The sequence below is a fragment of the Chrysemys picta genome, chromosome 2 (genome assembly GCF_011386835.1).
Source record: "Chrysemys picta bellii isolate R12L10 chromosome 2, ASM1138683v2, whole genome shotgun sequence".
Lineage (NCBI taxonomy): Eukaryota > Metazoa > Chordata > Testudines > Emydidae > Chrysemys > Chrysemys picta.
In genome coordinates, this window is record NC_088792.1 from 99,378,754 (window position 1) to 99,405,324 (window position 26,571).

General features: G+C 44.4%; 1 protein-coding gene and 1 long non-coding RNA gene across 2 annotated transcripts in view; one reads left to right on the top strand and one right to left on the bottom strand.

Annotated features, from left to right (window-relative positions):
- Positions 1-2,470, bottom strand: part of EGFR (epidermal growth factor receptor) — a 225,145-nt gene extending 222,675 nt beyond the window's left edge. The window contains exon 1 of the mRNA XM_005287322.5: positions 1,955-2,470. Within this exon, the coding sequence (XP_005287379.2) occupies positions 1,955-2,078 (124 nt within the window). The 5' untranslated portion in view covers positions 2,079-2,470. The remainder of the gene's footprint in view (positions 1-1,954) is intronic.
- Positions 2,471-2,607: 137 nt separating this feature from the next.
- Positions 2,608-15,740, top strand: LOC122172421 (uncharacterized). The gene is made up of 3 exons (XR_006172753.2): positions 2,608-3,032; positions 6,419-6,508; positions 14,741-15,740. It is a non-coding gene; the product is annotated as an uncharacterized LOC122172421 (long non-coding RNA).
- The last annotated feature ends 10,831 nt before the right edge of the window (positions 15,741-26,571 follow it).

Below are 26,571 nucleotides of genomic sequence, written 5' to 3' on the forward strand. Positions count from 1 at the left end.
GCCCACTTCGTCGGATGATATGCATCCGAAGAAGTGGGCTGTAGTCCACGAAAGCTTATGCTCTAATAAATTTGTTAGTCTCTAAGGTGCCACAAGTACTCCTGTTCTTCTTTTTATCAGGCAACTGGCATTTTGAAGATGGCATACTGCGTTTTATCTTCGTCAACAGGTCTAACTCTCCTGGTGTGAAAAACTACTGCCAAACAATTATACAGTGGAAAAAAAAAAACTCGTTATCACGTCTTTACTGCTATTTAGTAGATTGGGGTCCTGGTCCATACCTAGGGCTCCTAGACAGGACAGTAATAACAATAAAACAATAACAATTGCTACCTCTTAATACTATAGCCTTTAGTATTACCCTTACACCTAAACTCAGTCTGTGTTTCAAAACAATTTTATCTGAGCTGCACAATCACAGCAAACGGAGTCAACTCCCCCCAAAACCCTGCCCTCGTTACATCAACAACAGGTACGAACTTGCTTCTTGGAACCAGAGTGTCTCTTGATTTCAAGATTGTGTAATTAGCTTTTCTAAAAGGCGTGTTTCTCCTTTTCAAAGATGGTTTTATTGTCCAGAGTCACGAAATGCAAACTCACTTATGCTCAGCTCTTCTAAAAGACTTTCTACAACTATCAGATCTTTTCTCAAGCGATTTTTTTAAACAAAAATCTGCATTGTGTTGTTGTTGTTGGAGGATTTCCAAGATAAAGACGATTTTCCCTGGAACTGAAATTGGCTGTCTACTCTTGAAACTTACAAAAAAAGGGGCGGGGGGGGGGAAGGGTTGACCAGCCAGAAGCTGTTTTTCTCCCAACACTGAAAACGGTTCCTTAACGTATTAAAATCTTGCAATAAACTAGTCTACACAGTTTTCAATATGCACAGTATCAGGTAGTGCAGGGGATAAGAAGAGAAACAGCAAGCGTAGCTGACAGTAAGAGACATGCAGTTCATTCATAAAGGTTGCCAATTTGTTTAGACTGGGCACCACACGTACAAGTGCTTCCCGTTTTTAAGAAGAGTGGGGGGAATGGACACACATTGAGCTTTTTCCTTGGTGTATTTCTGCCGGACAGATAAACAATGCTCACGAAACGATCAGGAGCAGGTGAGAATGACTAGCGAAGAGACCAACATCACTGCAGTTGTTATAAAACTTAGGCTTGCATGGAACATGAGTTATTTGGCTCAGGCATGCATGTGAATCATTCGTGGCTCCCCCCACCCCCATGTTGTATTAGTTACGGGAAGACGATAATAAGCGCCTGGGGCAGTAACCCCTTAGTAGGGCAACCTAACCTCTTGTGAAACCGACACAGCAGCCTGCCACTGCTTCTCCCCTCGTGGCTTATTACCCCACCACCGATGCTTCCGAAAGGCACTAAAACACTTCCAAGTATATTGACAAGATGTGCACGCGGACACGCCGGGAGGGATTGCTTGACCAAGCTGCCTAGGAAACTCATCGGGCCAGGTGCTGCTGGGACACACCCCGGCAGCCCCGCGTGCGGAACCAAGCCAGGGCAGAACGTGGCCTCCTAGTCAGTAAAGGGGAGAGTGGGAGCTAACAGAGGTGCCGATAAAATCTGGGACGTTTTGTCTTCAGCCAGCCTAGGAGATCGCAGCGCGGTGTGATTACTGGGTGAGGGGGAAGGACGTGCCATGGCTTTTCTCCCCCTCCCCCGAGAAAGTAAGCCCCAAACTCAGGAAGTGGCACGCTGCGAAGCTGTCACAGGGCGGCTAAGGAGTTGGGACATTGCCCCCCTGGCCCTGACAGCGCAGCGCTGGAGGAGCGCCAGCCGGCGCCCGGAACTCCAGCTATGGAGCCGGAGGAAAAGTTTAAAGCTTCCCCGCCCCCCAGCCCTGGAGGCAGCGGGGCTCCTTCCCTCTCCCCCCGAGCCGCCCCCCGCTCCCCACAGCGCGGCCAGCCCCACGGGGCGCGATCGGTACCTTTCTTCTTCTCCACTGCGGCGCTGAGGCAGAAGCAGGCGAGGAGCAGCACCAGGACAGCGGCTCTCCCGGCCCGGAGACGCCCGCTGGCTGCTGCCCGGAGCCGGCGGCTCCAGTCCCCCATCCCGGACTGGGAAATAATCCCCGGGGCTCGGCGCGGCTCTTTCCTCGTCCCTCCGGCGGCGCTCAGCTCCTCTCCCCGGGTCCGCGCCCCGCGGCTCTGCAGACCATGCTGAGCTGCTACCCGGGCACCAGGCGGCGGCGGCGCTGGGACTAAGGGGCTCCGCGCTCCCCGGCGGCTGGCAGCGGCTCCCACCCCACGTGCGTGGCAGAGAAAGTGCCCGGGGTCTGGCGGGAGCCGGCGGCTGCTCCCGGGTCTCCTCCTCCGGCGGTGGCTGCGCGCCCGGGGCTGAGGGAAGCTGACGGCTCAGGCAAGAGGCAGCTCCGCTCTCTCCCCCTCCTCCTAACTCCTCCGCTCGCAGTAAAACTTTCCCCGCACGCAGCGAGCAAGCCAGCCGTGCTCAGGGGTTCCCTCTGGGGAATCCGCCCGCCCACGAGGGGGCGGGCCGGCGGGGATAGGGGCGGGGATGAGCAGGGGGAGGAGGCGGCGGCCGTGGTGGCGCCTCGCCCTGCTGGGTTCCAGGTGAGGGGCTGGCCGGGGAGCTCACCTGCCCGGGGGGCGGGGAGGAAGCTAGGGAAATTCCCTTCCCCAGTCTCCCTAGGCCCTGGCTCCAGCTGTCCCACCCCTGCCCAGCCAGGGCATCTCTCCCCTCAGCTGGAGCCTGCCGCTTGCATTAGCATTTGCTAAAGAGAAGATCGCACCTTAGCTCTGTCTGCAGCTTTGCAGCCCTGCCCGCCAGCAGCCCCCTACCTGGGAAGGGCAGGAATAAAGCTCTGCCTCAAGTCTCCCTGTTTCATCAATAGGCGGCAGAGTAAGCTAGGCACTACTGGGAAACGCTTAGAAGGGAAGCCAAGAGAGGACTGGAGCCCTACTCGCGTGCACGTTCGCTCGCTCTCTTTTTCGGCGGTTACACGAGATGTGGCCTGACTTTGTTGGACGTTCCTACTTTACACCTCTGTAAGTAAACGCAGGATCAGCCCTCCTCTCTGAGTGTGAGAGAGTAGGATGGCTGGCAAAAGCGAACTGGCAAATCTAGTCTCCTATGTTCTTGAGGAGGCGAGAATGGAAATAAGTTACTGAGCAACTCTATCAGAAAACAAAAGGCTGATACGGAGCAATTGTGGGTGATTGAGGTGGGAGGCTAAAACCAGTCGGTCGCTCCTTTGCTTTCAAAGGAGAGATTTGCAGATGAACTTCTTAAAAAACGCCAACAGAGCTTTATAAAGGACCTCATAGGGAAAAGTCAGTTAATCAATAATTACCTTGTGAAGTTAATGTTTGAAAAGGTTATGACATAGCACTAGATCTTGGAGTTTTGTTACTGGCTTCTATGGGACTGATCCTGTTCCCATTGTGTGCATTTTACCCCAAAATACTTTAAGGAGTTTGTGTGAGAGAGAAAAAAATGAAGACAAACTACATTATTTCTGTGCATCCTTTCTTCCCCCAGTAACTCACAGTGCCATTGGCACTGATCCTACTTGGGACTAATTTTTTTTGCTATACTGTATGCTTCTGTTCCTGTTTTGACCTGGATCTTCCAATCTTTATACAACCCAAAAATCCTCAAAAATCATGAGAAGTGTTACTTGATTAAGGAATACTGAATTAAACAAAAATAATTAAATCTTTGTTTTGTATTACTGTATTTTTCCTTGTACAAACCATTATACATACATACACACACACACACACACACACCACAGTAAATGATGTTTTTATATTGCAAGCATTATATACTGAATTTGTGCATCTGGAAATCTTGTTACACTATCAGATGCATTCTGGGTAGATCTGCTAGCTTTCATTAGCTGAGACAAATAGGATTTTTTAATCACACAGGGCCAATATAAATAATCTTTGCAGCACTCTGGGATAACACCACATCTTACAAGTTGCAAACTGCACTATAAGGATGGATGCTGGATTAAGGCCACTGGGAGAGAAGTTTGTCACAGGAGGCATAAGAAGAAAGTATAATTTAAAGTCTAATGTAGCTACCTCCTTGAAGATAGTGCAAGAATAATTTATTTAATGCAGACTGTTAGCCTCCTGAGTGCTAACTTGGTTATATTTGGCAATAGGACCAGACAGTAACAGGGTTCACCAAAAACCAAATAAACCCCAAACCAATTCTGCAGGTAAATATATATATTCAGACAGTATAAAGATACCATTTACAAAAAATAATTAAGGGTTATTGGCTTTTTAAAAATAAAGAACAAAGGAAATCAAAAAAGTGATGACTGAAAAACAAACTAAACAAAAGAAAGAGAAACCATCTCCAAAACATGAACCCAATAAAAGAACACACAGTCCTAGGTGTTGAAAGTGTTTTACATTCTGGTTGTGAAACCATCTGCAATTCTGAGCTGGAGCATTTCACATCTGCTTTATTTATGGTCAATCGTCTTTTCTATGTGAATTTGTATGAAACTGACTGATCATGAGAGAACGCCCATCTCACTTCTGACCTAAACTGAAGGCCAATGGAAGTCTAAAGGCATGTCTACACTGTACACTCTTTATGGTGGCATGTAGAGTATATATAATATACACCCCCTTAGCATGTGTATGAATAGCAGTGGAGACAGTGAGGCACTGCTTAGGCAAGTAGAGTGTAGACATGCCTGAACTCTGTGGGTACGTACCCTACACAGCTCTCTTCTCTACATGCTCAAGCAATGTCTCCCCCACATAGAGTGCTATTTTTAGCAGTGTAGGGAGGGACCTGCTACATCTCCACTGTTGGAATCTTTCCCATCACACGGAAAGGCTCTAGCAACAAGGAAAAGGCATGCAGGAGACAGTGAAGGAAGGCTTCAGAAGTTTATCATTGCCAGAGCCTTTCCCCACCACAGCTGCCTCCACTCTGCCACAGCCTTTCATTGCTATGTATAGCTACACACCACATGTATGCAGCTTGCTTTTCATTATAGCCTGTAGTTACACATACCCTATATGCCACCACCAGTGGTGTGCAGTGTAGATGTAGCCTCATAAAATTCCCCCATAAGTTATCCTTTCTCCTACTGCAAATGTTCAACTCATTTTCCGTGTGGGAAAGGCTCCTTCAGCACTGACACTATGGAGTTGTATAGCAAGCTGCTATTAATTTTTTTCCTGCCCTGTCCCACTGAGTTCAAATGTATTATGTTCATGACACCTGAGCTCTACTAGTCAAGGAAGTAAGATACATAAAGACATGCCAAGACCTGAAGACCCTATGCTGCAGCACAACTGGGACACTACCAAACCTGTCAGGTCTGCAGATGTCTCCTGTTCACATGACCAAATAATCGCTGAAATTGTTACAGTTTACATAATATATCTGCTTCAAACACAGAGGCCCACATCCTCAGCTGGTGTAATTTGGTGTAGCTCTACTGAGGCCAATGTAGTTATGTCAATTTGCACCAGCTGGTGATTTGGTTCAGGGCATGTAATAATGCAAAACATTTATTGCATCAGCGGCATCTCATTGCGCGAATCAAAGGGCATGGAACAAAGATCAATTCTTTGACCAAAATCTTTTAAATGAACATTTCTTAGAGAGACCATCATACTGAATGTGAAACATTGTATCAGTTTTCTTCTGTATTATTCATTTATTCCCATTAAAGCATGTACCCAAAATTCTAGGTGTGAGCCATAGACATATGGCCAAATTCTGTTACATGGAGCAAAGCCCATTTAAACTGGTTTTGCTCTATGTAAGGACACTATAGGCCTGAAGAACAGAATTCTAACTTTCCACTGCTCATGTTGCCTCGACAGTTGGGCTGTTGTCCCCTACTACATGGCATGGGGAGTATGACATTGCACTCCATATGCTTTATAAAAATATGTTTATAAGTGTGAATGTGATGTAACTGGAATATGCTTTATGCAAAAGGTCTCTTGTAAAGTATCATTACAAAGGTTATAATCTACTGAGTGTGTTCATACTATTTGTATGAATGTATAATTCTTGTATCTAAAACTAGGAATACGAAGTATAACTCTGATGTCCTATTGTAATTATGCAAAGTGTGGGCCATTAATGGTGGTTTAGAATCTTGATGGCTCCCATTGTCTAGGACAATTGGTTGTAAATGGCTCTGTTTACTTATAAGCCTTTCTGTATACATGTATGCCAGCCAGTGGGTAATAAAGTCTTACAGTGACATGTAACCATGTCACATGATACTGGAATCCATCTTAAACCTGGTGCTTTTCCATTTAGAAGGAAGGGTGGGAACCAAGAGACACAAAAGATTCCCACCTTGTGCCAAAGATATAAAAGGGGGTGGAACAGAACAAAAGGGGTCCCAATCATGAGAAAGTCCCTGCTTTTCACCTAGGATGCCTGCTGGAACTAACAAGGACTGTACCGGGGAAAGGATTGGGCCCAGACTAGTCTGTGAAAGAAGCTTATTGGAACATCTCTGAGGGTGAGATTTACCTGAAATCAGTTTCTTAATGTATTAGGCTTAGACTTGCGTGTTTCGTTTTATTTTGCTTGGTAATTTACTTTGTGCTGTCTGTTATTACTTGGAACCACTTAAATCCTACTTTTTATACTCAATGAAATCACTTTTGTTTATTGATAAACCCAGAGTAAATGATTAATACCTGGGGGAGCAAACAGCTGTGCATATCTTTCTATCAGTGTTATAGGGGGTGGACAATTTATGAGTTTACCCTGTATAAGCTTTATGCAGAGTAAAACGGATTTATTTGGGGTTTTGATTCTATTGGGAACTGGGTGTTTGGGTGCTGGAGATAGGTGACCTGCTGAGCAGTTTTTGGTTAAAGTCTGCAGCTTTGGGGGCGTGGACCAGACCTGTGTCTGTGTTGCAGCAGGCTAGTGTGTCTGGCTCAACAAGGCAGGGTTCTGGAGTCCCAAGCTGGCAGGGAAAATGGGCTCAGAGGTAAATTCAGCATGTCAGGTGACAATCCCAAGGGGGTCTCTGTGACCGAACCCATCACAGGGAGAAATAACTGACATGGCCTCATTCCATCAATCCCCATCAGTGGCAGAGGTGGAGTTAGTCTGCATGGGGGAGTGAGGTTGTGTTGCAGAACAAAATGCAACTTCAGAACTCCATTCTGTGATGGGTAAAGGGGTTGTGGAATCTTGTTGCATGGAGTCCCTGCAGCTTGGTCCTCCACTCCAATAAAGCATAGGTGTGCTTTGCCTTCCATTGCCTTCTTGCAAGGATGGTGTCAGGATTTGCCCCACACAGTGAGAACTTGCAAGTAACTATTCATTTATCTTAGTGTGGCTCTTTTCTGTGAGCTGGACAAGGTGGTTTATCATGAGAGGGAAAAGAATGAAAGAGCGTTGATTAGAAATAATTTAATCTTTGATTTTTCAGATTTCGTCTGCATTATGCTGGAGTTTGTAGAGACTGTAATTTGTATGACATATTCTGTGCCTCCCTATTGAAGTTTTAATGCAAGAACTGAGGAAATGATTTGTAGCACTTCTAAGGCACTTGACATGTTCAAAACAATGCACAAACATTAACTAGTTAATCTTCACAACTCTCCTGTGAAGCAGGTTAGTAAATACAATCTCCATTTGCTAGAGAAGTAATTTGGCAGGGCAGAGTGTCCATAACAGAACTGGGGTTAGAACTCAGGAGGTCCTAATCCTAAATGCTGTGTACAAACTCTCAGATCATGCTGCCTCCAGAGAAGATATTCACTATATATATCACATATATTATATATATCCACATAGACACAAATATTAGTTGTTTGCATAACAGAATGTAGGAAGAGCTGGGCCGGTACACAGATGGGCACTGGAGTTAAGCCTTAGTTACCATAAATCCCTTAGTCAATATTTCTTTACAGAACATGTGATGCGACTGTGTCCAAATCAGGAGGTTTTTAATTTCAAGTTTGTACTGTCACTATCTATGCTGTCCTGTTCTGTGGATAAACAGAGGCCTTCAGTCAGCAGTGTATCAATAAAGCACCTTCCATGAGTACTCAGTCAATTAAAAAATAAATAAATCTGATATTTGCAGCAGTGGATTATTCCCAGATTTCAAATGGGCACTCATATAAAGTCTAATGCATGGGTGTGGCATTGAGATTTGGTTTGCCCCAAAATCCTACACAAGTGACACAGTTAGAACTGGTCTGAATTTCTTTTCTAAAATGGTTTGATGAAAAATGCTGCTTCTGTTGAAATCAAAATATTGTTTTAAAAAAACATGGGGATTTAAACAAAATTTTGTTTAGGATAAAACACAATGATGCAGAGCAGAGTCATTTAATTTTTTATTTCACAGTGACTTTTCAAAACAAAATCAAATTTTTTTAATATTAACATACTTTTTTAAAGTAAAAAAAATAAAAAAATCAGAACAAAATGTTTTGATTTTATTAAAACAAAACAATGATCCAAAGTGAGGTTTCTTTGGAATTTTCATTTTGCAGGAAAAAATTTTTTGTTTGCTTTCATTCTGTTTTAGAATGGAAATTTTTTTGATATCATAGATTTTCCTAGTTCTAACTGTCAGCTATCTATTTATTCTCTGCCAGCATAGCTCCTCCTTTGAATGAGATGAAAACAAACCCCACTTTTGTCCAATATGTAGCAACAATCCAGGTGTATTTTGGATATCACTTAAGGTGAATACATGAAATGCCAAATGTGAGGATACAACTCAGTCAATATTCAATTTAAAGACTGCTAATTATTAGACTGCAATACATGAACAGAATCACTATCAAAGGCAATACATGATTGTAGCTTCCATATGCTTACTACTTACCCTTCTTCTGAAATCTCTCTAAAGCTGCCAGAGGACTTGGCATTGACACTGCTATCCATTAAAGAGATTCAGAAGAAAAGAGTGAGTAAAAAAAATGTTATTCATATGCCTGTGCTACTCCACATCCTTTAACACTGGAACAAATCCTGAAGTCTTTAGCCAGTCCTTACTTAAGCAAAACTTTCAATGAAGTCATTGGGAGTTTGACTGAGAGGACCTCAGGACTCTCTGTTGGGATGATGATGATGAACACCCTTTATAAAATCTTTGCTACTGAGTAGTCCAGTAGCTTCCTGTAAGAGAATAAGCAGTTTGCTTTACTTCAATATTTTGTTATTGTTTGGTATCTATATTAGTATGCTACGTAACTACTTTTCTTGGACAAATGTCATGTATATTTATACTATAGCAATGAGATTGTAATCTGTTGTCAAAGCACCTGACTTCAATATAAATTTTGCTTATGCTATCATTACAGACTGCATAATTATACAAGACAGCTACTATTAAAATGTCCATATTAATAAACTGCTTATTACATTATGGTCACAATGCAGACTTCTTCGATAAAGGAAGAAGCTTTGTTCAGTCCTGTATTCTGCCCTCTCTTTACAACCCCTGTTTACTGAGTATGCTGCCATTTTGAATGATTTCTTAGCAAAGCAGAAAATGACAGGGCCCTGATCTTACTCTCATTGCAGTTAATAGAAGTTTTGCCTTGTGTAGTACCCCAGAACAGAGATTGAGCACGTAAACCAGTGGGCCCTGGATTGGGATCACATATTGTACCTAGTCCTTTCCATCTGAAATCAGCTTCTTCCTCTCTGCCACCTCTCCCAATATCCACCCTCAGTTAAATAGCACATACCAACATAGCAAACTGTTGCTTCAAGCACTAGCTGCTCAAGTGTTCCCAGCAAATGAGGTGTATGGCTAGGACAGACATAGGTAAGTTGATGTAAAATATGCCATGTCTATGGTGCTGAAGGGCAAGCAAGTGAATTATGACCTGTTTGAAGGGATGCATGTCCTGATGAGTTTATAACACTGAGTCAGTGGACAAAGGAAGGAATAATATGAACAGAATAGCTAATGGAATTATTTTCTTATTCATCCATCTAAGTCTGATATAACAAAGAAATAGGCAGGTATGCCAAGGGATTGTGGCACTGTAACACCCCAAAATATCTGCAGCCTCCAGTCTTTATCTGCTGCTAATTAGTAATTGAAAAATTCAGATTTCCATGCATCTGAACAAGATCTCATTACTTTGGATGATGGAGACTAACATGTTTCTGGGTTTGACTTGCTCACATTTTAATCTTATTTTTCAATTTTTCACTCAAACAAAACATATTTCCCAATGTTTTGAGGCCAACAGTTCTATCCTCTACTTCATTCCAAGACCCTGTCATCCAATAACCAGCAGTGGATGAAAGGATGATACACACAACTTGGAGGTGAATATCTCTTTGAAAGCTAACATGGGACTGAGAACTCTTTTCTCAGGCCTATAAATGTAATGGATATGCTAATGATCATAGACACATCATTGCCTTTTGCAGCATTCTCACTCTCATCGATTAAACCCATGAATAACTTCTCTTTGCCTATGCTTCTACAGAAAAACATTCAGTGCTCATAAACCATCTTTTTGTTTAAGATTAATGTTTATGGCAAAATCCTCTAGTGTGAATGCAATTTTATCTCTATACTTATTCTGATATTGGTATAGCTTAAGCTCAGTCCCCTGGCGGTCACAAGCTATTCTAGTATAAGTACAGTTATATTGGTATAACTGCATAGCTATGTTGGATAGGGTGACCAGATGTCCCGATTTTATAGGGACAGTTCCGATATTTGGGGCTTTGTGTTATATAGGTGCCTATTACCCCCGTCCCGATTTTTCACAGTTGCTGTCTGGTCACCCTAATGGTGGGGGAAGAAAAAACCCATGCACCCCCTACTGTCGTAGCTATGCTGGTCAACTTTTTAAAGTTTAGACCAGGGCTCAGTTGCTAGTCAGAGAGGCAGAAGATAGAGACAAGTTTAGAAACATAATCAATACAGTTCACTACTGGAAGAATTGTGGTTGTCTATAAATACTTCTCTCATCTTTACATATTCTCCTTGTTCTCTCCCCCTTTCCATGTTATTCTTTTCCCCCCATCTCAATTTATCTCCCTCTGAAGGATTCTCTCTTCTCTCTCTTCCTTAAACAAAATAACCTTTTTCCTCTTGAGCAATTTCTCCTTGATCCTTGTGCTTTCATCTCTTCCACCTTTCCACTTGAATTCTCTTTTCTCTCCCCCTTGCTCCTCCTTCTCAGATCTCTCATCTTCTCACTGTTTTCCTTATCCTCCACATTTTGTTTATAAAACAAACCAAAATCAAAAATTTTAGGATACTTGAAATTCTGGACCTGAATCTTAATTTAACAAGTTTTCCCTGTCTTTATAATGGGTTGAACCAAAACTCAAAATCCAAACAATCTCAATCCTTTACTTTTACCTAGACAACCACCAGATATGGGAACTAGCAGAACATAAGAATGGGTCAGACCAAAGGTCCATTAGCCCAGAATCCTGTCTTCTGACAGTGGCCAATGCCAGGTGCTTCAGAGGGAATGAAAAGAACAGGTAATCACCAAGCAACCCATACCCTGTTGCCCATTCCCAGCTTCAGTAGGATGACTGTAGTCCTGTTTTGGGGGTCCATCCACATAAGAGGTGTATGAAAGCTGCAATCTGAATGCCATGCTCATTGCACCTCCCTATTGATGAATCCAAATCTCAGAATATCCATCCTCTCTATCCCTCTCCTTCATACCAGCTCTCTCTCATATCCTTCCTGATCTGCTAGCTCTTCAGCCTTGAGAACAAGGCTCTCCTGTTCAGAGAGGTGGACAATCTTTGCCTTCTCCTGGTTACCACTAAGGTTTGACCAACTATAGTTTCCTCTCACCCAAACCAAAGTTCAACAAACCAGAAGACAATCCAAAATAAATGTTACTTATTGCCAACCTGAAATTAACATAATACCAATTCCAAATGCATGCTCCTGTCCCTTCTGGAAGGCCTCCCAAGTAGGGAACATGCATTTTTCTGCATCATTGCTAATAACGTGGTATGCTGAAATGAGCAGAAAATATGCAACAAAATAGCTTGGGGCTGGTCAACATTGCCCTCCCCTTTTATCAGGTCCGGTGGGCTATTTCAGATCCTGTTGTATCACGTACCTTCATCATCAACAGACCAATTGCAAAAGACTATTTAATTGTATGCGTTGTTGTTTTTTCAGCTGGGACTGCAAAACCCAGCTAACTTTAACCATTGAATGCATCACCAGAGCTCTGAACCCATCCAGTCTTTCAGCGGGCCCCTCCTTTTACTAACCCCTCTCCCCCCTCCTCCCCTACACACACTCACTCAGTTTATTTCGTTAGAATTAAAAGAACTAATCCTGAAATTTTCAAAGGGGCTATTGGAGTTAGGCCCCCAGCTTCCATTGAAATTCAGTGGGGGATGGCAACTAACTCCTTTACTCACCTTTAAAAATCCAAGTTAATATTTTACAGGAAAGTATTTCCTTTTTCCATGATGTTGATTCTATGAAAGCAAAAAAATGACTCAAGCTGCCTTGAAATGGAAGTAATCTCATTTCTCCATTAGTCTGAGCCAGATTGTGCAACCCTTACTCACCCTACTCATGCAAGTAGATCTGCTGACTTTAATGGTCTTGTTTGTGTGATCAAATTTCCCATTCACACAAGAGTTGCCCAATCTAGCCCTTTGGCAATGAGGGTCTTGCAGGAATTGCAAATAATCCTACAGATGGATTTAGTTAATTAAGATTTTCCCTGTTTTCTGTATGGCCACAATTGAAAATTGTAACAACCAGGATACTGGCATTAGCCTTAGTGGTCAAACCAGGAGCTAGGAGTCAGGCCAAGCAAGTACTGGGAGGTCAGAGTCCAGGATAGACCAGAGGGCAAACCAAGAGTCAGGCATTACGCAGGGTCGGAAGCCAGAGTCTAGGGTCCCCCACAAGCAGGGCCTGAAGCAGAGACAAGCTATCTGATCCGACTTACCCCGCTGTGAGGATGGCGGCAAATCGACTGCCACGGCTCCCCCGTCGACGGCGCTTACTCCTACCTGGGCTGGTGGAGTACGCGTGTCGATTCGGGGATTATTGCGTCCCGACGAGATGTGATAAATCGATCCCCGAGAGATCGATTTCTACCCGCCGATCCAGGCAGGCAGTGAAGACAAGCCCTTAGTGTCATGGGGTAGCAAGTCAGGCATAATGGCCTAAATTCAGACCTGGTATAGGAGGGTACAACTATATTGACTTCAATTGAATTGGAGTTGCTTGCAACCGGTCTGAATTTTTCCTTCCATCCCTCCCCTCCCATCCCCCCCCCTTTTTTAAGTTTAGTTTAAAGAGAATACAGTCCCTCATCAGTGCACTATAAGGTTAGTAAGAAGGTTAAGGTCAATGGGGACAACATGAGTGCATCATGCATAGCATGATACTGAGGTTTGTCATTCACAGATCCCTAACTGACCTCAATTTGTTATCTCTGAAATCTCACCATAAAATGACATAACATGGAATGGAATTCAGAGCCACTTGAACAAGCCCGCGCAGAGGATGAGCAACTTTTTCTCAGTTGAACAACCCATGCAAACTTGTCTTGAAAGATAACCAGGGTTGCCAAGTTTTATTTTATTAAGTTTTCCAAGATACAGAATATATTAGAAATGTTTTATGCCAAATTTGTTTTAATCTTGATATAGAGAAAATGGAAACTAAAGGGATTAAAACAAGAGATTTTCAAAAAGCATCTAAAGGAGTTACGAGCACAGGTTGTATTGGCTTTCAATGGGCCTTCTGTTTCTTATTCCCTACGTGCTTTTGAAAATCTACCCCAAAATAAATAAATTCTCCTGCAAGAAACAAGCACTTACTTAAGAGTCAGCTCACCCTGAGCCCTGATACAGGCTCAGTGCTGACTCATTGTGTTGCTTTAGGCAAGTGTTGTCTGCCTTTTCCTCTTTCAGTTTCCCCATCTGTTAACTGGGGATAACACTTTCTTACCTACCACAGTGGAGTGTTCTGAGGAATGGCTAGTTAGTGTCTATACAATATTTTGGACCTGTAAAAACACTATACAATGCTATTATTAAAATTCCATTATTTTATCTGGGTTTTGGTTTGAGGTACCTGAGATGGTGAAAGATACATGTTTGATGTTTTAGGAATGAGTCTCACTGTCTTTTCTTAACAATTTCAGAAGTGAAGGATCTCCACCTTCAGGAGATTCTCCCTGAAACTGAAAGTTGGTAAAGCCAACTTCTTGTACTGACACTACTGCTCTCTACTCCTAATTACACATGGGGTGACGAGCACTGAATAAATCAAGCTTGCCTGGTAAACAGTAATTGCCATGTTGTGGTTAACCACTACATTAATATTAACATCTGACACTTCAGTCTCTATGAGGGATTATTTTTTAAATTTATTAAAGGCTTAGGGGAAAAACATAGGGCTGGATTCTCAGCTGGTGTAACTGGATGAAACTCCACAGAAGTCCATGGAGTTGTATCCATTTATACCTGAAGAGGATCTAGACAGGAACACTGAAAATGATTTTGATACGTTTTGGTGAAAAATGGTCATACATTGATACAAATTATATTCAGGTTGAAAACGGACAAGGTAATTCACTACCATTGAATATAACATGGGTTGAAATGTCTGGTTTTAAAAATGCAGGGTATTTTTAATAGCAGCATCTCTCTAGAAATGGTATTTATTTACTTCAGTGCATGTAAAATATGACAGAATGACAGCCTGGGAAAATGAAAGCCTCTCTTCGTTCATTCACAGAACAAGTACAGGAGGAGAGTAAGCTTCATCTCAATGCTCCACCCATATGCCTCAACTCGCAGTGGGAGAGGATCATTTCCAGAGAATAAGAAGGCTGATCAGTCTTCATGCTCATTTGGCCTTCGTCCCGTTCCCCTCCACCCATCAAAAGTGACAACAGCATTGCTAACAAATGCAAGTTTTCATGTGGGGTTTTTGTGCTGTGGACACATGTCCAGCTGGAAGTGAACTGGGATCACCAAACTCATTTCACACAGGCTAAATAGCCATCGGATGGTAATAACATTCCCTCACTGTCATTATATACTGAATTAGAACTGGAAAGCTAGAGGTGAATGTTTTTAGATCCTGGGGTCAATCTCTTGAGTCATTCATTGATCTCATGTGTATCTTCTCTTTCATTTGTCAGAGAGAATATGCCCCATCCTCCACAATGGGCATCATTTCTGTATAGGGAAAAGTGAACACACCAAGTGTCAACTCAGAATTCACCTGGCATTCTTCCACTGGGGGAGGGGAGTGGACTCATATGTTTTCCCACTTACAGAAAAGTTTTGACCCACTGACTTCCATGGTATTATCATGGAGGAAGGCAATATTGAACATGCGTGAAGGTATCAGAATCTGGCATTTAATATGTGATGTCAAACATATGTTAGTAATATTGAATATTTAAATCCAAATTTAATATACAGTATGCATATTAGTAATCAAAATACTGCATCACAAAAAGTGAAATGTGGAAAGATCGCCTTGTGGATCCTGTTGTATATTTTATTATAAAACAATTATAATCATGAATTTCTGTTTTTATTAGAGATATGTAAGATTATACAGTTGTTTTTGAAATTCAAAAGGTTTTATTTATCATGAAGCCAAAAATTAATACAAATGATAGTTTGCATGCTAAAACAGAACTCTGAACTGTGAAACATCTTGCCCTGTTTATATACATTTGTAAATTATATGCATTTATATGAATAAACTAATATTATTAAAATTAATGTATAGTGCACTAGTGTCCCTGGGTCAGATCCTCAGCTGGTCCAAGTCAATGGAGCTATGTTGATTTACCCTAGTTGAGGATTTTGACCTACATTTTTATTTCACAATAAATTGCAGGAACATGATGTTGATGATAACTAAAAATCTGCTCCCTTTTTCCCAGTAGCTAACTTATCAAATCTGTCCACGTACTAACTGATATGCCCCATACTCATAGACATGGCATGAAAATTAATATGAAAAGAGATGAACCTGCATCTACTTGTCTACAGAGAGAGGTTCCACACGTAACAGAAATTTTCACAAAGACAATATCACTCAAAACTATAATGTTTGCTGTCTAGGACATTCACTCCTAGATGTAGAATCCCTGAAATGGTTTGCACTGAAAGAGAAGAAAAAAAAGGCATAGAGAACTGTATCTTATCCTTTAGAGACTTTTATACAAATGCCACTGTGCTACAGATCTACAAAAAAAATATAAGAGGGCAGAAACATGATCTCAGCATTGGCTCACACTAGCGTTCAATATACACAGGGAAGTCAATCTAGAAATTCTAGATTGTAGAGTTAATGAAGGGGGAAAAACTCATCAACTTGCAGCACGGCATAGGGACAATTTAATTGAATGCTTTTGGGATTTTTTAAAATTGTTTCAGGGCTTCTTTTTCCTCTTTTTGCATAGAAATCAGTTTTTTTTAAAGCTGTACTCATTTTTCTGTAGCACAAAATTGCATTTAGCAGCTATTTACCCAAAATAAACCGGAACTGGACACAGTATTTCAGTAGTAGTAGCACCAAATACAGTGCCAAATACAGAAGTAAAATAACCTCCACACTTCTACTCAAGATTTCCCTTTTTATGCATCCAAGTGTCCCATTAACCTTTCAGCCACAATGTTGACTGGAAACTCATGTTTAGCTGATGATTCATGACCCCCAACTCTTTTTCAGAATCACTGTTTCCTCAGGTAGAATCCCTCCTCCTGTCCTAGATACACCTCTACCCCGATATAATGCTGTCTTCGGGAGCCAAAAAATCGTACTGCGTTATAGGTGAAACCGCGTTATATCGAACTTGCTTTGATCCACCGGAGTGCGCAGCCCAGCCCCCCCGGAGCGCTGCTTTACCGCGTTATATCCGAATTCATGTTATATCGGGTCGCATTATATCGGGGTAGAGGTGTATATACATTTAGCCATATTACAATGCATATTGTTCCCTTGATAAACTGGGCATAAACAATCCAGATCGCTCTGTATCAGTGACCTGTCCTCTTCATTACTTACTACTCCCCCAATTTTGATGTTATATGCAAACGTTTTCAGTGATGATTTTATGTTTTCTTTTATAAAAGTGTTAAATAGCATAGGGTCAAGAACAGATCTTTGTGAAACCCCATGAGAAACACACCCACTCAATGATGGTTACCCTTTACAGTTACATTTTGAGACTTATCAGTTAGCCACCTTTTAATTAATTTCATGTGTGCCACATTAATTTTATATTGTTTTAGGTTTTTAGTCACAATGTCATGACGTACCAAGTCAAACGTCTTACAGAAGTCTAAGTGTATTACATCAATTCTATTCTCTTGATCAAACAAACTTGTAATCTCATCCAAATCAGTTGGAATAGTTGGCAATGCAGTTGTTGTTTGGCAGCTTCCACAGATACTTTCACGTGTGCAGTGCTGTTAGTTGTTCTAACAAATTCAAATGGGAAGTTCTGCACCCAGAAAGAAGACCAAAAAAATGTTAAATGATTCAGGAGTTATAAAGAACCTGTTTTTTTTTTAATGCAACCTTCACATTCTACTAAGTCATTGTGAAATTAACAATACTGAGCAAATATCAGGGCTCTTGATCGGTTTACATTTAGTCTACAATAAGATTACTTTGTGGCGGTGAATCTAATTCAAAATTTTCTTCAAAGCATCTAGCCTCACTGGACATGCATTCTTTCAGTTTGCTGTTGTTAGAGAAACAGTATTTACAAGGCTTTTGGCAAGGAGAAAAAACAATGGTTTTTAATAAGAGGAAGAGTAATTCAGCTGAGCTTAAGTGGAATTGTATAAGCAAGCTGGAGAGAACTAACACCAGATGGTTCCATGCAATGTTATCCTCACACTTTCAGAGCCCTCCCACAGGAGATCATCTTAGTTATCAGAACAAGCGCTCACTCACTGGTCATACTCGGGGAGCAAGAGTAGAGCTGGATGGGAAATGGTTTTTCCATCCTGCAAAAAATTGAATTTAAACATTTTCCCATTCTCTACTGGGATGAAAGAGGCAGCAAGAGACCCACTGAAGAAGATCTCAATGTAGACACTAATTTGGGATATGACAGACCCCTATTCAAGTCTCTGTTTTGCCCAATTCAGAGCAAACATCTCTCAATATTCACTGGTCCAGGGAAAGAAACATATTCTATACCTCGGTGGTTAGGGCACTCACGCACTCACCCAGGATGTGGGAGATGCAGGGACTTGAACCCACAACTATGCCCTAATCTCTGGGCTATAGAGTCAGTTTCTCTCTGTCTGGCTCAATGAATATTTAATTATTTCTACAAAGTGGAACAGCTCCAACAGGAGAGCTTGAGAGAGAGGCTAACTATAACCTGGTGGTTATTGCACCTGAGCTGTGGGAGACCCAGGTTCAAGTCCTTGGTATGTCTGATACAGAGTACTCTGATACAGAGAGCTTGAACCTGGGTTTTGTATATCCCAGGTGAGCGGCCTAACCACTGGACTACTCTTTTTCTCTCTCTCAACATAACTTCTGTTGGGAAAGGTTCTCAGAAACACATACGTTTGTGCAAAAAGTTTGCTTCAACAAATTGGTATTTCTGAATGAAAAACTGTTTTGTCAAAACAAAACAAAACAAAAAAAACACTATACCAGCTCTGGACACTGTTGCTAGCCCTTTGTGGAATCAGAAGCTTTATACAAAAGTTAATTCTTTTATGGTTCACTTACACCACCCAGACACAATCCCTAGCATGGTTTATGTGCATTCTACAATCTAATCTAACCAACTTTTTCATGCAAATGACTACACAGTTTATATGTTAAATAAACAACATTGGTAAGATTTGCTACTTTGGTCTGTTCTGCAACTCTTTTGTTTACAGTAATAAATCTAAGTGCTGTTCTAGTCTTCTATTGTTAGACACATATGGTCCAAAATCAAGAGATTTAAGAGTCCCTATTCCTGATACTTCTCCCTAAATTCTTCAAATTTTCTTTTTCTTCCCAGTTATTCATTCCTTCAATCAATCAGGCAACAGAAACAGCACCAGGTGATTTCTAACCAGTCACAGTGAATAAATACTACACAATTTTCATATGTCAAGTATACAGCTATTTGTGATCAGTTCAGAATTTTAAAAAATCCCCCCAATAGTGAGATGATTAAATACAATAATTAGTAAATTTGAGAATCACAACGGGCTTGCAAGACACTCTAGGAACAGAAAGAGGCCAAATCAATCACCCTAACTTTTAGTTTTTACCATGTACTTAACAAGGTTACTAAGAGGTCACTCTGTATGTCACCGGGTTGGTGACATAGAATGAATCTGTATAAAACCACTTCTTGGATCAGGTTATCCAATCACGAGCAAGCTCACCAACAGGAAAGCAACTTTATTTCTCCAGCTTGCTCTGGCTGACTTTATTGCTTGGCTGACAGTACAGACAGAGTTATTCATATGATCTTTCTACTGTAGTTCCCTTCTCAGCAATTGACTCCCACTTACATCTTCTAGTTCTTTAAGCAACTATAGTACCAAAAATGTGACTGATCTGGCCCTTCTCTCACATTGACTTGCCCACACGTCAATCATGATTTTATAGATTTGTTTTTCAGAATTGCTCACCAAACATACTTCCATTTTTACAAACGGTGTGAGGCAAACACTCCTCTATGCCTTTGGTCTCTGGAATTCTGTGTGATTGGCTACTGGTTATAACCTACGATTTCTGTTCCCTGAATTGATAACTTACCCTTTAAATAAATAGGAGCAGTGCCCAAAGAAATCACTAAGACATGTAATTTCCCATGTAAAAAGGTAAGGAGAAATAGCAGTAAACAGGCTTAGAACATGTTATTTCCCCTGTGGCAGGAGAACATATATTATATCTATGTTTCTGTAAGTGGATCCCTGATTTTAAAATAGGTGGATTCCCAGGCAACTTAAGAGAAATACACCAGATTTATTGACTGTCGTATCTAATACATTGTACTTTTTCTTGTTACATTCCCACCATGTAACTGCATGTATTGACCAGATGAACACTTTGGGCTTGAAAACACTCATTTATGCATGGATATCTGGAGTTGGATGGATAAAAGATTTTCCCTCAAACATTCATGTGAACAAATGTAATGGATACTAGTCAAGGTGCTTAGTGAGCCTCTGGAAGGTGCTCAACTACCATGGTGATGGGCATGATATAAAGCACCTGAAAATAAAACCCATTCATACAAATGTTTGCTAAATCCAGCTCATTAGATTTCCTGAACACATTTACAATTTTCTCCCCCGGCATCCCCACACTATTCACACAGCCAGCTCTCCTGAAACCTCCATGCTCCAAGAGAGACCACCAGAATCTGCACCCTTCTCTTCTTTTTATAGAAACTTCCCTTCACAGGAGGATCTCAGAGGAGAAATCAGCCGAGTTAGCTACACACAGCTCACTCTTAGAGGGTATGCATCCAAGTATCTAAGGATTATTGCATTTCATGAGCACTAAAATGACACCTCAGGCCTTGTCTACACTGGCAAGTTTCTGCACAGTAAAGCAGCTTTCTGTGGTGTAACTCTCGAGGTGTACACACTGCCAAGCCACTTAGTGTGCAGAAACTGTGCAGTTGCAGCGCTGTAAAAAACCACCCCGATGAGAGGCGTAGAGCTTTCTGCGCCGGGGCTACAGCACCGCGGTGCCAGTGTAGACACCGTGGTCGATTACAGCGCTTTGATTGGCATCTGGGAGGTGTCCCACAATGCCTGTTCCAGCCTCTCTGGTCGTTGGTTTGAACTCTACTGCCCTGTCCTCAGGGGACCATCAGAGATACATGCAGCCAGGAGTTCTTCTCTACCCCGGAGGAGGCTAGCCAGTCACAGCTATCGGAGCTTAGTGAAGCACAAACAGGAGAGGAGGCCCCTCATAAGTGGCTTTGATTTTGGGAATCATGAAGTGAGTTGTTGGGGGCAGGAGGGTTGCAGAAAGCAGGCTTGTGTCTGTATAATGCCTGTACCACCATATGCCTAGTCTGAGCGGTGGAACAGGGTGTTGATTGACTCCCTCACTTCATGGGAATCTGCCTCAGAGATCTCCAGGAAACTCTCATGGAGATACTGAGCAATCTGCTGCCACGGGTTCTTTGGCAGAGCTGCTTTGTTTCTTTCCCCACTAAGGGTAACTTTCCTGCACCTCTCTGCCATCACTGCGGGGACTGCCCTCGCCCATTGCTGCACACAGGTGAGCTGCATAAGGGCCAGGGTGGAAGCCACAGTCTTGGAGAACACCCTCCCTTGATTCCCTACTCACCCTCAGCAGCAAGATATCTTCCATAAGGAACACAGCCTGTGGAAAATGTGGGGACAGTAATGATTATAAGCCCCCCCCCCCCCCCCCTACAGTTCTGGCTCTCACTAAAAGCCACATGCCCAGTGTACAGTATGGTTCTGGAACACTAATTTCCCCTGCACCTGCAGTTGTTCACCATTTGGGGGTCTTGTGGCTCATGTGTGCTTGCTTGGGGTCAGCCAGTTAGTGACAGATATGTGAATAGTGGCTGTGTTTTAAATCACTGAGCCAGTGTTCTCTGTGTTGCAAACAATACTGCTTCTGTAAAATGTTGCATTTTGTCTTCATGGAGATGACCTTGGGAGCCCAGCTTCCATCTTTGTTATCACTGGCTGAACGGCTGCGCAGAATTAGAAAGTGGCCACGAAGAACTAAAGAGAACTTTGAGTGAGGTCATGATGTACTCCATGGCCGAAGAATTGAAGGAGTGGCGGGACAGTGAGAAGAGGGACCAAAAGGACAATGCGGCACGCCATAACGAAGCCACAAAACGTCTGTTAAATGTTATGGAGCACCAAGCGGACATGCTCCAAGCACTGCAAACTGAGCAGCTCCGCGCCCGCCCTCCCCTGCAGCCGCTGTCACAAAACTCTTTCCCGTGTGCCCCCCAGACACCACGTACACACTCTTATCGACCTCCTGGCTCCACTCTGTACCCGCAGCATTCCACTCCTGTCCCGTCACAGTCCAATCCTGCGGACTCCAAATACCCACTGCACTCAACACCCATCCCTCTGCAGTTTAGCCCTGTTGAAGTACAGTATCCACTGCACTGTACTCCAAAGGACAAGGTTGCATATGATACCTGGATATACACAAATCTTTAACCGTCCCGGGACCTCTCCTCCTCCCTTCAACCATCCCTCACAGTGCTGATGTGTTTTTTTGTTTGTTTAAGCTAGGGTTACCATACGTCCAGTTTTTCCCGGACATGTCAGGCTTTTCGGCAATCAAACCCCCGTCCGGGGGGAACTGCCAAAAAGCCGAACATGTCCGGGAAAATGCCGGCCAGGCACTTCCCCTCCCGGGCTCTGGCGGCGCAGGGTCCGGAGGCATGGGGGCTGCCCGAAGCCGGTAGCGCTGGGGCAGCTCGGCTCTTAAACAGAGCCGAAGAGTCAGGGGAGGAGCAGAGCCTCCGGCTGCGGCGGCTCTGCTCCTCCCCGACTCTTCGGCTCTGTTTAAGAGCCGAGCGCTACGGGCTTCGGGCAGCCCCCATACCTCCGGACCCTGTGCCGCCGGAGCCCGGGAGGGGAAGTGCCCGGCCGGGGGCGCAGGGTCCGGAGGCAAGGGGGCTGCCCGAAGCCCAAGCGCTACCGGCTTCACGGTTTGCCAGGCAGTCTCCAGACCCTGCGCCCCCAGCTGGGCGCTTCCCCTCCCGGGCTCCAGCTGCGCTGGGGAAGTGCCAGCTGGGGGCGCAGGGTCTGGGGACTGCCCGGCAAACCGTGAAGCCGGTAGTGCTCGGGCAGCCCTTTCCGCGTGGCTGGGAGTGGGAGGGAGGAGGGGGCGGAGTTAGGGCTGGGTTGGGGCGGGGAAGGGGCAGAGTTGGGGCGGGTCTGGGGGCGGGAAATGGGCGGGGCCAGGACCCCGTGGAGGGTCCTCTTTTTTTATTTGTTAAGTATGGTAACCCTATTTAAGCGGGGGAATGGTCCCGCTATTGTGGGGAACTTTCCTGGCTTCTGCACTACCCCAGTGAAGTGGGATAGCGAAAGGATCTGAGTCCTCGCTCCCACTCCCTTTACCCAGAGGCCTCCCTGCCCTTGAGGACTCTCCTTCCACTCTCCTGTCTGGCAGAATCCTCGTAAACCCCGACAAGTCTGGGCCCAGGATTCCTGGGGGGCTCGACCCCCAACCCTGCTGTGGTGACCCAGGACAGGGGCAAGGGTGTCCCCACTCTGGGGTACTCTCTTTGCACTGGGCACCTCCCTGACCCACTGATCATTTCATACAATTTAAAGCAAATACAAGTTGTTTAATTAACAATTAATTAAAAAAAAAGAATACGGAAAAAGGGGAAAAGTTAAAGGAAAACACATCACCCTGCTCTGTGGCAGGGAACATCACAAACAGTGTCTCTGGAACGTCAGGGCAGTTCACAGTCTGTTCCTTGTAGGTCCCAGGCCTCCTCCTCAGGCCCTGGCTGTGCTGCAGAAACGCTGTGGGTTGGACACTTGCTCTGGCGGTGGCCACACGCTCTCAGGCTCTAGGTGGCAGGACCCTTCTTCCCAGTGTTGCCCCCGCCCTGACAGGGTTACGATCCCCCTCCAAGTCTGGCCTGCAGAGCCTCTTGGCTGAGGCATCTCCCTGCACTGGGTCTGCTGCCCAGGGTCCCCCTCACTCTCCCCAGCTGCTCACCGCACCCGGCTCCGGACGGCTCCAGCTCCAGCTCCAGCTCCAGCTCCACTCTGCCTCAGCACGGCTGCTGCTGCTGCTCTGCTTTCAGCTCCCTGGGCTGCTTCTCTGGCCTCTCTGGCTCTGGTTGCTACAGCTCTGCCCCCAGCACAGGTCGGCTCTGCAGGCTGCTTCTGTGACTCTGCTCCCAGCTCTGACCTGCTTCATGGCTGCTTGTCTGGCCCCTCTGGCTCTGGTTGCTGCAGCTCTCCTCTGAGGGCAGATCTGCTCTCTCTGGGCTGTGCTCTGGCTTTGGGGCTGCAGCTCTGCTTCCAGCCACTTCGCTCGGGCCCCTGCTCTTTCCTTAGCTCGGCCCCACTCTGTCAGGCCGTTACAGTTCACACGGAGGATGGGACCCCCCTGGCCTCCTGACTGCCTGATTAGCCTGCCCGCCCCGTCAATCAGGCTGATCTGGAGCATTGGCCTCTCCCCATTGTTCCTGGGGACTGTCAGTCTCAGGCTCCTGGTTTCCCATCGACCCTTCCCCTTTTAGTGCTGGGAGCTAGCCAACCAAAACACCCCCACTGAATGTTAGTAAGGGGGCAACAGTCCCCTTACATTTGTCTCTCTCCTCCGGTTGTTGTTTTTTAATAAAAGAATTGTGTTGGTTTGAAAGCAATATTTATTCTATTAATTGAAAGCAAACAGAGCCCTGCAAAGCAACAGGCAATTTTCTTAAACCTTCACAGTGTATCATCTGCACCAATCACAATAACCTCCTAGCATTACAAGCACTGCACTCCTGAGTGCAGCAACAAATATTAGTGGCTTTCAGCTTCAAATTGCTGCCTCAAGGCATCCCTGATCCTTATGGCCCCGCGCTTCACCCCTCTAATAGCCCTGGTCTCTGGCTGTTCAAATTCAGCCTCCAGGTATTGAGCCTCAGCGGTCCAGCCCTGAGTGAAGCTTTCACCCTTCCCTTCACAAGTATTATGCAGTGTACAGCATGCAGCTATAAGCATAGGAATATTGTCATTGGCCAGGTCCGGCCAGGCCAGGTCCAGCCTCCCATATAGGCAGCTCCAGCAGGCCTTTAAATGGCCAAAAGCAAGCTCAGTCATTCTGCACTTGCTCTGACTGTTGTTGAACTGCTCCTTGCTGCGGTCTAGGCTCCCTGTGTATGGCTTCATAAGCCACGGCATTAAGGGGTAGACAGGGTCTCCCGAGATCACAATGGGCATTTTGACTTCCCCTATGGTGATCTTCTGGTCCAGGAAGAAAGTCCCTGCTTGCAGCTTCCTGAACAGGCCAGTGTTCTGAAAGATGCGTACATCATGCACCTTTCCGGACCAGCCTGCGTTAATGTCTGTGAAATGCCCATGGTGATCCACAAGCGCCTGGAGAACCATAGAGAAATACCCCTTCCGATTAATGTACTCGGTGCCTAGGTGGTCTGGTGCCAGAATTGGAATATGCGTCCCATCTATCACCCCTCCGCAGTTAGGGAAGCCCATTTGTGCCAAGCCATTCACAACATCATGCACATTTCCCAGAGTCATGGTCTTTCAGAGCAGGATGCGATTAATGGCCCTGCAGACTTCCATTAACACGAGTCCAGTGGTCAACTTTCCCACTCCGAACTGGTTAGTGACCGATGGATAGCAGTCTGGAGTAGCCAGCTTCCACAGTGCAATCGCCACGGGCTTCTCCAGCAACAGGGCAGCTCTCATTCTCGTGTCCTTGCACTGCACGGCTGGGGCAAGCTCATCACACAGTCCCATGAATGTGGATTTCCTCATGCAAAAATTCTGCAGCCACTGCTTGTCATCCCAAATGTGCATGACGATGTGATCCCACCACTCAGTGCTTGTTTCCTGAGCCCAAAAGTGGTATTCCACTGTGGTCAGCACCTCCATGAATGCCACAAGCAATCTCATGACGTAGCTAGTATGCATGGCGAGATCAATATCGAACTCCTCTTGCCTTTGTAGTTAAAGGAATAACTCCACTGCCACTCGTGACGTGTTGGTCAGAGCAAGCAGCATATTGGTCAACAGTGTGGGATCCATTCCTGCAGACCAAAGAGGCAGAGCAAGCAGTACATAAACCATTGAAAGATGTCGCCAAATGTGGACGGAAGCACAGGGATTGCTGGGATGCGAAGCAAAGCATCACGGGGCATTGGGACAGGATCCAGGATGCTCTGCGACCCCCTCCGCCTCCCCACAACTCTTAGAGGCAGAAGAGGAAGAGATGCTCTGTGGGATAGCTGCCCAGAGTGCACCGCTCTGAATACCGCTGCAAGTGCCGCAAGTGTGAACACATTACTGCTCAGGCAGCTGACAGTGTAAACACACAACAGTGGTTTCCCTTCAGCGCTCTCTGAGCGGCGCTGTAACTGCTGGTGATGTAACTCTGCCAGTGTAGACATACTCTCAGAAAACTTTCCAGCAGCTGACTCCAGAGGAGGAGATGGTTACAAAAAAGTGTTGCTTTGAGACTGTAGAAAAGTGTCTGACCAACATGCCACCTTATTTTACACTTCCACAGTAGGGTTTGTAGAAGTTAGAAAATGCGGTGACCGTAAAACGACTTAGGCCAATATTTTCAGTACAATGCGGTTATGTTAGAAGTGGTGTGCTTAATTCTCCATGCACTGCGCTGAAAATTATCCCCTTAATATTAGCCTGGGATTTAGGTAAAAAAGACAAACCCAAGAAAAAGTACAAGATGTCCGACAGTCAGACGCCTGCGTGTTTATACAGGAAACTTACAGGGGCCAGGGACATTCCTATACCACTGCACTTAACTACTCTAGACATGGTTGTACAGTGATTAGGGCACAGGGTTAGGCAACAGTATATTTGCGTTCCAGTTCCACCTCTGTCACTAATTTG